This window comes from Leptonychotes weddellii, chromosome 14 (assembly GCF_054177405.1).
Source record: "Leptonychotes weddellii isolate Sample4059 chromosome 14, ASM5417740v2, whole genome shotgun sequence".
Lineage (NCBI taxonomy): Eukaryota > Metazoa > Chordata > Mammalia > Carnivora > Phocidae > Leptonychotes > Leptonychotes weddellii.
This window is the reverse complement of record NC_138382.1, coordinates 33,579,683-33,591,482: the sequence shown is the minus strand read 5'-3', so window position 1 is coordinate 33,591,482 and position 11,800 is coordinate 33,579,683. Positions and strand designations below refer to the sequence as shown.

Genomic DNA, 11,800 nt, shown 5'->3' with positions numbered 1-11,800 from the left:
TCTATCGTATGTGTTTTCCCTACTTGGTTTAATGTTCCTGTAGCATCCTCCATAGCAAAAGTCTCTCAAAATTGAATATGCATAAGAATCACCTGGGGGTCTTGTTAAAATGCAGATTATGATTTAGCAAGTCTGGGGAGATACAGCCCATGCTGCTGGGCCCTGGACCATACTTGGAATTGCAAAGCCTTTAAAGGCTTAGAACAAAGGAGGTGTGCAAGAAATGGTAGCTGGATGATGCCTTGGTCTCTCCTACTCAGTGTCTTGGAATTTTCTTCAATACATCGTTCTCCACTTTTCCTGTGCACGATTTATGGCTAACGCCTGGTCATCATGCTTTTGTGTTGTTCACTTTCTTGTCTTTTTCAGTCACCAGTCTCATCTAGAAATGGGTCACTTTGGGAGTACAACAGTAACCTCCAACCTCTTTCTACTGTCATCTACTTTGTAGCAAGCAAGAATAACTTTTTAAAGAATCATCTTTACTTTCTTGCTCAGCAACATTTAGTAGCTCCCTAGCATACATCATATCAAACTCATTTGGGATGAGAGGCTTCAGGACCTCTCTCTAACCTTTCCCTCTTCATTGCTAGTCAATTTCTCTTTTTGCAACACTTGGAACCCTCAGCCTGTTGCTGAGGTATGATTTAGTCTCTTGAAATTCCCTGCAGGACAATTTGCATTGGGGATGTCTTCATCCCTTTTAAGGAAGTATCTCTTTCAAAGTATTCTTCTCAATTTTTACCTACTTTAATAAAGCTTTCCCTGATTTATTCCCAGTTGTGAGTTCTTCATTTAAAGGAGTATGCACTACATACCATTCTTTATATATTTTAATATTTTTAAGCTTTTTCATATTTTCATTCTGTTTTAGACAGGAAGTATTTATGCTTTTTGTTCATGGTTGTATCCCCAGCACTTAAAAATGCTTGACACACAGTAGGTACTTTTGGGGGGGATTCAGTGAAACATGAAACAAAACTTAAGATTAATTTTTATTAATTTTCAAAATGCCTTTTTATTTACTACATGTATTGGGAACCTGGGTGAATGTTAATGGTTAAGTAAAATTAGATAATTCTAGTAACATAGTTCTGGTACAGTAAAAATATTAAAGTATCAATTCATATTAGAAAGCTGGGCATGTTATTACCAACGTCTTAAAAAATGTATTAGCTGAAGGATCAAAAAATAAAATAATTTTAGAAATCCCTTGAAGAGTATTTTAAGAGACAAAACATGTGAGGTTTAGCAACACTTCTACACTTGACCACCACCCAGCTACAATTCTACCAAAGAAATACAATTTAGATGCAGCTAAAATTTAGTCTGGGCCCAAACCCACATCCTATCTGAAAGACTTATGCTTTCCTGTTATTGTTTTTTTCCCTTCACATTTTGCATTCGTTAGGATTGCAGTTTTAATAGTCCTTGGTGCTTCAAATTTAAAAGAAAAGAAATAGGGCTTTCTCGTATTACAATTTCAAGGAAAAGGCCCATTCAGCGAGGTGTAAGAGGCCTACAAGCTGCACACCCTGCAACAGCCTCATGCTCCGATTGCATCTATGGGTTTTTGTACAGTTCTTTTTTGGATGGATGGTGCAAACCGCGCAAGTGCAGGATTAAAGCCTCCCCACCCTGGGAAACGATGCAAGAACATGCAGCTTAGGCTGCCAGGTTCTCCCCAACACACAGCCAAGGGCTGGAGGCCCGGATACCCGCCCCCAAACCCGGTCCACAACAATCGTTTCCTCCCTCCCCGCCTTTTACATACAGTACACATACAAATACACACACGCAGAGTAGCCAGCAGGGGCGGGCCGGGCCCGACCACTCTGCAAACCGCAGGGGGGAGCCGCCGCAGGCCGAGCTGTTTTCGCCCACTCCTTTGTTCCTTCGCCCCAGTATCTCTCTGCACTTGGCTGTAACTGCTGGGCAAAAGCCAACTTGGAGATCTAGCGGCTTCTGAAGTTCCGCTTCCGAGCCACGCACCTCAGGCCGGTGCTGCGTTGCCCCCCCCTCCCTCGGCCAGCAGTTGGTCCCGCCCCAGTGCTAGCGGGCGCCGAGCGGGAGCCGCGCGGGAGCAGCGCAGCGACGGCGGCGGCAGCGGCGGCGGCGGTTGCGATTCGGTGCCGTTGAGACGCCTCTGCGGCAGCTGGTGGCGCAGGTGGCTTGCGTGGACGCGGGCAGAGGCGGCCGGCCCGCCACCGCAGCCTCAGCGCCCGCGGCCCCGGCAGGTGAGCGGGCGGCGGGGACTCGCCCCGCCCCCCCCTCAGTGGCCTCGCTCCTGGCTGTAGCGGGGAAGTGGCCGCGGCCCGCCCGGGAGAGCCGAGGGGCGGCCCGGGGCTGCGACCGTCGGGAATCAGGTTGGGGGAGATGTCGGGTGTGGATGGGAGGGGGACGTTCCCCTTTCCTATGCCATCTTTTTTCCCTCTCCCCAGACCCCCTCCCTCTTGGGGCTTAAGCCCGGAGAAAAAAGCCAGAGGAAAGATGGGGCGGGAGAAAGGGGAATTGGGGGCTGAGAAGCATCTCAGCCTCAGGTGGTGGCGTCTTTTCGGTCGTCGAGCGGTGGAGCTGCCGAAGCCTGGAGGGGTAGCTACCGGGCTGCGGAGGCCGCGCACTCGCGGGGGAGGAGCGGGAGGCGGCTCTCCCCTCACTCTCCCACCCCCACCCCTCCCCGGCCCTCCCCTCCCCCTCCCCCGGGCCTCCCCGTGCGGCCCCTCCCTTCGGGTTTCTGAGCATTAACCGCCCTCGGTGCTCTCCCTCGCAGGCGCGTCGGGACGCCCGGAGGCATCTTCCCCCTCCCGCCGCCCCGGGAGCCTCGGCCCCCGTCCGCCCTCCGGCATCCCCTCGCCGTGCGCACCGCCGCGCCTCCTCCCTGGGCTTCAGACCCCCGGCCTCGCCCCCGAAACATGACTCGCGATTTCAAACCTGGAGACCTCATCTTCGCCAAGATGAAAGGTTACCCTCATTGGCCAGCTCGAGTAAGTGATTTTAGCCTTCGCATTTAGCGGTGCTACCTTCCTCAGGGGCCTACTTCTTACCCTTTCTCTTAATTTTGTTCTCGTGTCCTTTTCCCCCCTTGCTTTCCTTTGGTCTCATTTGTAACCTTTCGTTTTAGCTTTTTGCCCAGGAATCTCCCGTGGAATTGTAAAGATCCAGGTGTTTCTACTTAAGCGTTTCCCTGTGGGTTTGTTTTTGACAGACTTGGGCAGGTTTTCTTAATAGGAAATATTTAAACGTGATGCCAGTTAATAATGTTCCATTGTAGGTGAAAATAATCAAGGTTGGATTTTATGTTTACCGTTTAATGAAACATTGACTTTTTAAAAATTTTAAGTAAAAGGCAGAGTATCAGTGGAGTTTATGCAGGCTCTTGGATGTCAAAGATGTGATTAAATTGGTTTCATAGGGATTTTTTATGTTTTGTAGTTGATGAGGCCTTGTGGATTTGCTTGTTTAATACAGAGATTCAGGACTGGATATTTTTGAAAATTTTACAATAAGTTTTTTGTAAATTTATTTTCACGTTTGTATTCGTGAAGTTTGCCTTGTGACCTTGAAGAAGTTGTTTTACCTCTTTGTTTCCCATAGGCAAAAGAGCAGTAGACCCAGGTTCCTAGGTTCACATCTAGTGGTACAGAGAGGTAATTAAAGCCCAGGATTTTTGTGACATTTAACAATTGAGACTAATACCTAAACGCCATTTTCAGAAAAAGAGGTCTTTTTGTTAGCTTATGGTAGGACTCGGGTTCTAAGATCATGATAGAACCAAAAAACTGTTGAGATCCATTAGATTAGAATGCTCAAGATCTTTTTTAAATACAAATTCTAAAGTTGTAATTTCCACCAATTTATTCTTCTTTGAGGAGTGTGTTTCTTAAAGACAATTAAATCCTGTATTTTTAATTATGTCAGCTGGGAGAAAACATAGCCATTGGTTACAGAGACTCATGTAGTGTGTTTGCTGACTGTTGTGCAAGTATAAAATATTTACTGTTCTCTTGATTTTTCCCATCCAGTTCTTGCTTACAGGTTTCCTTCCTAAACCTGGAAAGAATTTTACTCCCCAGTTTATTAAGTCTACCTTTTTACTGAAGTCTTATCTTGAACAATCTTTACTCCTAATTCTTATCTATATATTTGACACTCTAATCTATTTCCTTTGTGATAACATTTTAACTCTTAGGTTCATGCTTTGATTTCCAAATAGATTATAAGGGTTTTTTGTTTTTTTAGATTGTAAGCTTCTTGAGGGCAATAGACATAAACTGAATTTCTTCATGTCCCCCACAGTCCTTAGTATGTAATCATGTACATACAACACGATTTCTTGTTTGAATAGAGGAGAGGGAAACTGGGCAGGTTTAAGGCTTCTCCAGGATACTTTTTTTCATGGTTTTAACATCCTTATTTATTTTGAGTGGTTACAAAATCTGAGGTTATAGGGTATATCTGTATTCACATTTTGGTGCTACACTACAGTTGAAAGCCAAATGAAAACGTTTAAAAAGTTACCTACTTTTCTTACAAATTGTCCTCTTCACATGCTTCATTGTGTTAGATGATTAAGAGTTGATACTGCAAGCAGAATAAGTAGCCTTAGGAGGGCCAGAGTATTTTCCTTCTCTAATAAGTTCTATGTTCAACAAGTTCACTTGGAATGGGAAATTTTTGTCTCTTCTTTTTTTCTTTAGAAGCAGCTGAATTTGGTTTGATATTCTGTGTCCCGAGAATTACATTCCTTTTTCTATCTTCTCTAATTTTAACAAGTTATGTCTTTGCTTTAGAGAGATTAGGGTATTTATTATCATCTGTGAAGATGACAGTTGTCCGTATTTTGATTTTAATGTTTTGTCTCTATATTTCAAACTTCCTTAATTTTAAGTTTTGCATGTTCTTGTAGTCCTCTATCCGTAATAATTGTTTTTACAGTCAACTTTTTAAAAATTGCCTAACACTTATTAAACTCCGTAGGTGCTCCACATTTAAAACTGTTTGCTAGCAGAAAGAAGCATATGAACTGGGATGACAGAAAATATCCCTTAAGGGCCCTAAGGATTTTCACAGTTTTTGGGGCCTTCTCATGGTTGAAATGACCAGTATAATGATGGTATGGGTGAGGAAATTAAAGTCCATAAGAGTGTTAGGTGATAATGATTCTGTTGATGTCTGAAACCTTCAGACTGAGAAACAGTCAAATCACTTTCACCGTCTTTTCTTCAACATGGTAATGCGTACAGAGCCTAGTAGGTCCTCAGATGGTCTGCTCCCTTCTTAACAAAGCTAATTGATTTTTTAAAATATCTTTGAAATTAGGAAGGTTATGACACAAATGTTATTATGAAGTTAAGTAATGAAAAAATGGAAATGTTAAATTCTGGCTTGATATTACTGCCTGATGGCTTTATCTTTGAGGTCTGCTTTTCCTTTATTGTTAAGAGAAAGTAACAAGTATTACAGATATGTTAGACATGATAGAACCTGATACTTCCTTCATTACTTAATTAGAATGATTGAAAGAGAAATGAAAAAGGAATAGAACTTCATCTGATTCCGCCATGTAGGTACAAGATCTTTCTAGAACATGTGTTCCAAACTTTGAGAAATACTGCTTGAAACTTTCATTAATGTCTGCTTTTACATTTCTCTGGTATTTGTGTAGCCTCCCTGCAGAAATATCATTTAGGATTTTTGAACGGGTTCGGGCTCCCTTATCTGAAATGCTCGGGATTAGATATGTTTAAAAAATCAAAATTCGAGGTAACCATGGTACATACAGTATATATTTTGCTCCCTCTAGGCTTCTAGAATGGCACATGGTAATCTAACAGAGTATTTTTGCAGAGAAGCATCAGTAGAAACATTGGTGGATAAAAGAAATGACAAAATAGCTTCAGTGTCAGTCCAGGTTTTGTCATCAAATGAATTTTGAGAAATATTTTGGGTTTCAGAACTTCTTGGGTTTCAGAACTGGGATAGGGATTATGACCTATAGAACTGGTCTACTTTTATAAGACCCTTTTTGGATGTCTTGTTCTCACTTTATTCTGGTGTGTTGAGGTGTGTGTGATTTAAAAGATTTTAATTTTTCTGATCTTTCTTTTAGGTAGATGAAGTTCCTGATGGAGCTGTAAAACCACCCACAAACAAACTACCCATTTTCTTTTTTGGAACTCATGAGACGTAAGTCCTTTTAGCTCTAAAGGCAAGTCAGAGTTAATTTCATAGGGTCATTGAGCATAAAATGAAAAGTAGAGACTACTTCAAAGAGAAAATAGTAGAGTGATAATAGGAAACTTTTAAGATCATCTTTGAATTTTGGAAAAAGTCTTCAGGTTTCCCTTTTAAAATTTATTTTTAGGGCAGAAAAATTAGACGCTGCAGGTTTAACTTTCATTGGAATAGATGTTTCCTTAATTATAAAAGGGGGATGTATATGGATCCCCTCAGCTACCCGAAGAATGACTCATAGATAAAAGTGTGTAACGAAAGTTCTTAACAGGGCATTTGGTATTGATATTTAGTATAATAAATGCTTTCCATAAGGACAGCCTAGCACCTTGTTTTCGGCTTTGGCGATATTAGCCACACAAATGGTATATTATGGGAAGAGTGAGAAGAAGTCTGGATGGTTCTCTCTCGTGTGTATTTATGTGGTCCTGAGAGCCACTGGGACTACCCTGCTGCCCCTGGTGGATATGTGGGCAGAGGACCAATTTGGTAGAGCAAATTAATCTTTCAAAAATTGCAACCGAATATTGTTGAACTGGTACTTCTAGGTGCATAGGACTACTCCAAGGCCTATTTCATTGATTTGGTGTATGACATCCTACATACCTATAATTTAATAGTCTTAGAAGTACTGTTTATATAATTTTGCTGATTTTGGACTTGAAGTTTAAAATTTGCAATAATTTTGGTAGAATGGGCTTGTTTACCTTGGACCAGGAGAAGCAAAGTTGTTGATATAGCTAATTAGAATTATGTGTTCCTAACAGTGTCTACAAAGACAACAGTTGGTTTGATGTTAGATAACGTATGAACTTTCACATAATTTCTTTGGACAGCTTTATTGAGATGAAGTTTACATCATAAAGTTTTACTTGTTTAAAGTATGTAATTCAGTGGGTTTTAGTACATTTATTTTCATATCCATTAGCAGTTATTCTCCATTCCCTCCTCCCAAGAACTGGACAACCGCTCTGTAGATTTGCCAATTCTGGATGTGTCATATTAATGGTATTATACAATGTTGCATAATTATTATTTTTTTGAATGCAGTTTTGAGTCTAGAATTGGATCGGCCTTCATAATTACTTTGAGTCGGGTTTAGGTATATCCTGAACGTCAAAACTTAAGTTTTGTAAGAAATGATGCATTTCTGACTCAGTAGGGTAATCTACCATGTAAAAAATTCCCATAAAATTAATAGGAAAAGCTATCTTTTGATGAAAAATTAGTGTACTCGCTATTTGAGTAGCGGTTTTCAAAGTGTGGTCCTAGGTCAAGCTGCACCAGCATCACATGGGAATTTTAGACATGCAAAGTCTTGGACTCCACCTCACAACTACTGAATCAGAAACTGGGGTGTGGGGCCAAGCGATCTGTTTTAACAAGGCTTCCAGATGATTCTGATGCATGTGAAGTTTGGAAACACTGTAGTAATGTGAGTAGATGTTCCTTAGATTTTTTTCAGTTTTGTAAGTTTAGGATTCTTTAAATGTGATTTTTCTGAAATGGGACAGATTTTCTATACTTTCATATGTGGCCTTATAGCTTCATAGAACACATAGTTTATGTTATGTTTAGAGGAATGACTATACCTTCCCCTAGCATTTGAAAATGAAGATTTTTATGTTGTAAATATCTGTAAATTTTAAAACAACACCAAATAACCAAACTTTCATTAAGCGTTGTTTGGTTAATAACAAAATACTGAATGATTAGGGAAGACAATGAATTAATATTTAAGAAATTGGAATATGTTCAAGGATTTAGAATATAAAATTAAACTAATATTAAATTTTCATTTCAACATCTGATGTTTTGTGCTTTAGTGTTGTCATAAGTCTACCATTTATCTTCAGAAAGGCAGCGCTGCTGTGTCTCCACTGGTCTGGTGACTTGATTTTTTTTTGTATTTAAGGTTAATTTTTAGAAACTAGGTCTCTGATGATTTGCCTTGGTACCCCCTTCCCCCCAACAAATTGGGATGCTGTTTATTGGGAGCCTTTCAGTGTGGATTTTGCATAAATGAGAGTTTATTCTAACAGCCTATAGTTAGGGATATGGGAAAGGAAGAACATGGGAGAAGAAATGGCCATTTGGAAAACTATACTTATTCATAACTGATATATAGAGTAAGTTTTTTTTAAAGATATTTTTTAAATGTGAATTTAGTGCAGAACCTTTTTGGAGCTTCATTCATTCTTGCTCTGACCTGGAAACTTTGGTTTTTCTTAGCATTTTAACAACATTCACAGTAAATTCATCTAGCAGTCAAATTTTGAATATTAGACAACAATGAGCCCTCACGTATACCAACTGTGACCATCTGCTAGGTATCCTAAAACTAACATTCAAGACAGATTCTTAGTAAAGGAGACTGACAAGGACCCAGTGCTTTGCTGGAGCCAATTTGTGGTGTTATCTTTGATTACATATTATAGTCTTTTCCCTTCCTCCCCACTAGCAGTCAGCCAGCAAGTTTTATTCTTTTCTTTTAGAGTACGTTATGATCTGTCCACCCTTCTCTGTCTCCTCTACTACAGCTTCAGCCCATAGAGTGTCCTAACCTGGGTGCCTGGGTGGCTCAGTTGGTTAAGCGTCTGCCTTCATCTCAGGTCGTGATCCCAGAGTCCTAGGATGAGTCCCCCCTCCTCGTGCCCTCGCTCTCTAACAAATAAATAAATAAATAAAATCTTTTTTAAAAAAGCATCCTAACCCTATCTTGGTTTCAGTTTGCACTCTTCATATATAGTCAAAGTGATCTTCATATCATAGTCAGATCATGTCATTTCCCTGTCCAGAAATCTTCAGTGGCTTCCTAATTAACATTACCAACAAACAGGACCCCCAAAATTTATCTATAAATGCTGTTTATTAAGAACTGTATGAATTAGCCTATGCTTACCTCTCCAACCTCATCACATTTTTTTCACTGTTACATAAATCTACTTTCTCTTGTCTTAGGTCCTTCCTTATTTTTTTCTTTGTTGGGCAACGCCCTCAGATTTTCAGTCATTTAGATCTTAGCTCACGTCCTCTTTTTCATACTTAATTTCTTCATTGCTATGATGAGTGAAATTTTTTTTTTCCTTCACCCCCAAGTGAAGAGCTTGGAGAGCAGGGACCTTTATCTATCTTGTTTGTCATCATTTACATAAGTGCCTGGTGCATAGTAGCTGTTAAATAAATATTTGGTGATAGATTGAAAGTGTACGCCCTAGATAAAATCATTTGTTGATTATGAATTTGCTGTCCATTAACCAACATTTATAGTGTTTTAAGACAACTAGATCAGAAGACCGTTTATGAATTCTGACTGCCATTTACCTGCTACATGACCTTGGGTAGGTTACTTAGCCTTGTGTCCTTATTTGTACAATGGGAATAATTTACCTCAGAATTTTGGGGTATAAACAACATACTACATGAAAAATGCTTAGAACAGTGCTTCGCATGTATTAATAAATGTCAGCTACTAAAGATAACATTAGCATATTATTTTTCAAAGACAAAATAATACTTAGAAGTGTTAAATTGTTTGAAATGTAGTTTGAGTTTTGCTGATTGCTATTGCTTACTTAGGAAATACTCTCACAGGTCTGTCTCTAAAGTCTAGAAAATTTAAATGAAGATGTTACTTTGTTGAATTTATCTCCTTACTGATTTTTGTCTTAATACAAAGAGGTTGGAGGCTCAGTTCTAGGAACTTCAAAAATATCCATCACAGGCTGTTTTAAAACCAGCCTGATACATAGTTTTAGGAGTGAGGATGAATGGGGAGGTGGCAGTTTTTTGTGTAACCTGTCCACAAGAAAGGAATAAAGAAATGAAATCATAGGCTGGGATTTTACCGTCTTCACTTGTTCTTCTATACAACTTCTGTACTCTAGCCATAATTAACTGCATGTGTTGGTGTGGAACTTTATACAGTATAGTTTCTCATAAGCCTTATACTGTTTATTCATCTCTATACCAGCGGGCTCATGGCACATAGTAGATATATAGTGAGTTGTCTCTTGAATCGTTTGCTGTTAGAAAGAATGCGTGCTGGGACGGTTGGGTGGCTCAGTCAGTTGAGCGTCTGCCTTCAGCTCAGGTCATGATTCCAGGTCCTGGGATCGAGCCCTGCATCAGGCTCCCTGCTTCTCCTGCCTGCTCTGCTTGCTCTGCCTACCGCTCCCCCTGCTTGTGCTTGCTCTATCTCTCTTTCTGACAAATAATAAAATCTTAAAAAAAAAAAAAAAAAAAAGGAATGCATGCTCTTACAAAACCTAGTTATAGGGGCGCCTGGATGGCTCAGTGGTTAAGCGTCTGCCTTTTGCTCACGTCATGGTCCCAGGACCTTGGGACCGAACCCAGTGTCAGGCTCCCTGCTCAATGGGGAGCCTGCTTCTGCCTGCCGCTCTGCCTGCTTGTGCTCACTTGGCGTGCTCGCTCTCTGCCAAATAGATAAAATCTTAAAAAAAATAAAATAAAACCTAGTTATGAAACAGTATATTTCATATTTTGTGATTTAATAATAATGGAGAAATGAAGCAGCAAGTAAGAATCAGTGTTTTCGGAAATAGGGCTGTTTAGTAGTACTACTTAGCAACAGTTAAGTAAGTTTTGAGCTTTGTATCTTCAGCTCTGATAAGCTTTCCCATTTTTTACATATGACTTTTGCTTTGCCTTAAAGGGAGAGAGCCCCAGGTGTGTGATAATTGAGCTTTGGTGAGGGATACATCTGGTGACCCTTGAACAACGTGGGTTTGAACTGCGCAAGTCTGCTTATGCAGACTTTTTACAGTACTGTAAATACATTTTTTCTTCTTTATGATTTTTTAAATAATGTTTCATTTTTCCTAACTTTATTGTAAGAATATAGAATATAATACGTGTAACATATAAAATGTGTGTTTCTGGTCTACAGTAGGCTATTAGTAGTTAAGTTTAGGGGGAGACGAAGTTAGGGATTTTTGATCGTATGGGGGGGTCAGCATCCCAAACCCCCACCTTGTTCAAGGGCCAACTGTTAATGATTTGCTATTTAAAGATTTTATTTATTTATTTGACAGAGAGACACAGCGAGAGAGGGAACACAAGCAGGGGGAGTGGGAGAGGGAGAAGCAGGCCTTCCGCTGAGCAGGGAGCCCGATGTAGGGCTCGATCCCAGGACTGAGCCACCCAGGCGCCCCGAGTTGCTATTTTCTTAGGACATTTTACATTAGCCTTGATTCTTTTTTTTTTTATTCTTATGTTAATCCCCATACATTACATCATTAGTTTTAGATGAAGTGTTCCATGATTCATTGTTTGTGCATAACACCCAGTGCTCCATGCAGAATGTGCCCTCCTCAATACCCACAACCAGGCTAACCCATCCTCCCACCCCCTCCCCTCTAGAACCCCGTTTGTTTTTCAGAGTCCATCGTCTCTCATGGTTCGTCTACCCCTCCAATTTCCCCCGCTTCATTCTTCCCCTCCCGCTACCTTCTTCTTCTTTTTTTTTCTTAACATATATTGCATTATTTGTTTCAGAGGTACAGATCTGAGATTCAACAGTCTTGCAGAATTCACAGCGCTTACC

General features: G+C 40.3%; 1 protein-coding gene across 5 annotated transcripts in view; it reads left to right on the top strand.

Moving 5' to 3' along the window:
* The first annotated feature begins 2,074 nt into the window (after positions 1-2,074).
* Positions 2,075-11,800, top strand: part of PSIP1 (PC4 and SRSF1 interacting protein 1) — a 40,148-nt gene continuing 30,422 nt past the window's right edge. For 3 of the 5 annotated variants that reach the window (XM_081804125.1, XM_081804127.1, XM_081804128.1), the window contains exons 1-3: positions 2,076-2,237; positions 2,771-2,984; positions 6,110-6,186. In XM_081804125.1, the coding sequence (XP_081660251.1) occupies positions 2,913-2,984; positions 6,110-6,186 (149 nt within the window). In that variant the 5' untranslated portion in view covers positions 2,076-2,237; positions 2,771-2,912. Of the gene's footprint in view, positions 2,238-2,770; positions 2,985-6,109; positions 6,187-11,800 lie in introns of all 5 variants that reach the window. The other 2 variants (XM_081804126.1, XM_081804124.1) reach the window with 2 other exon arrangements.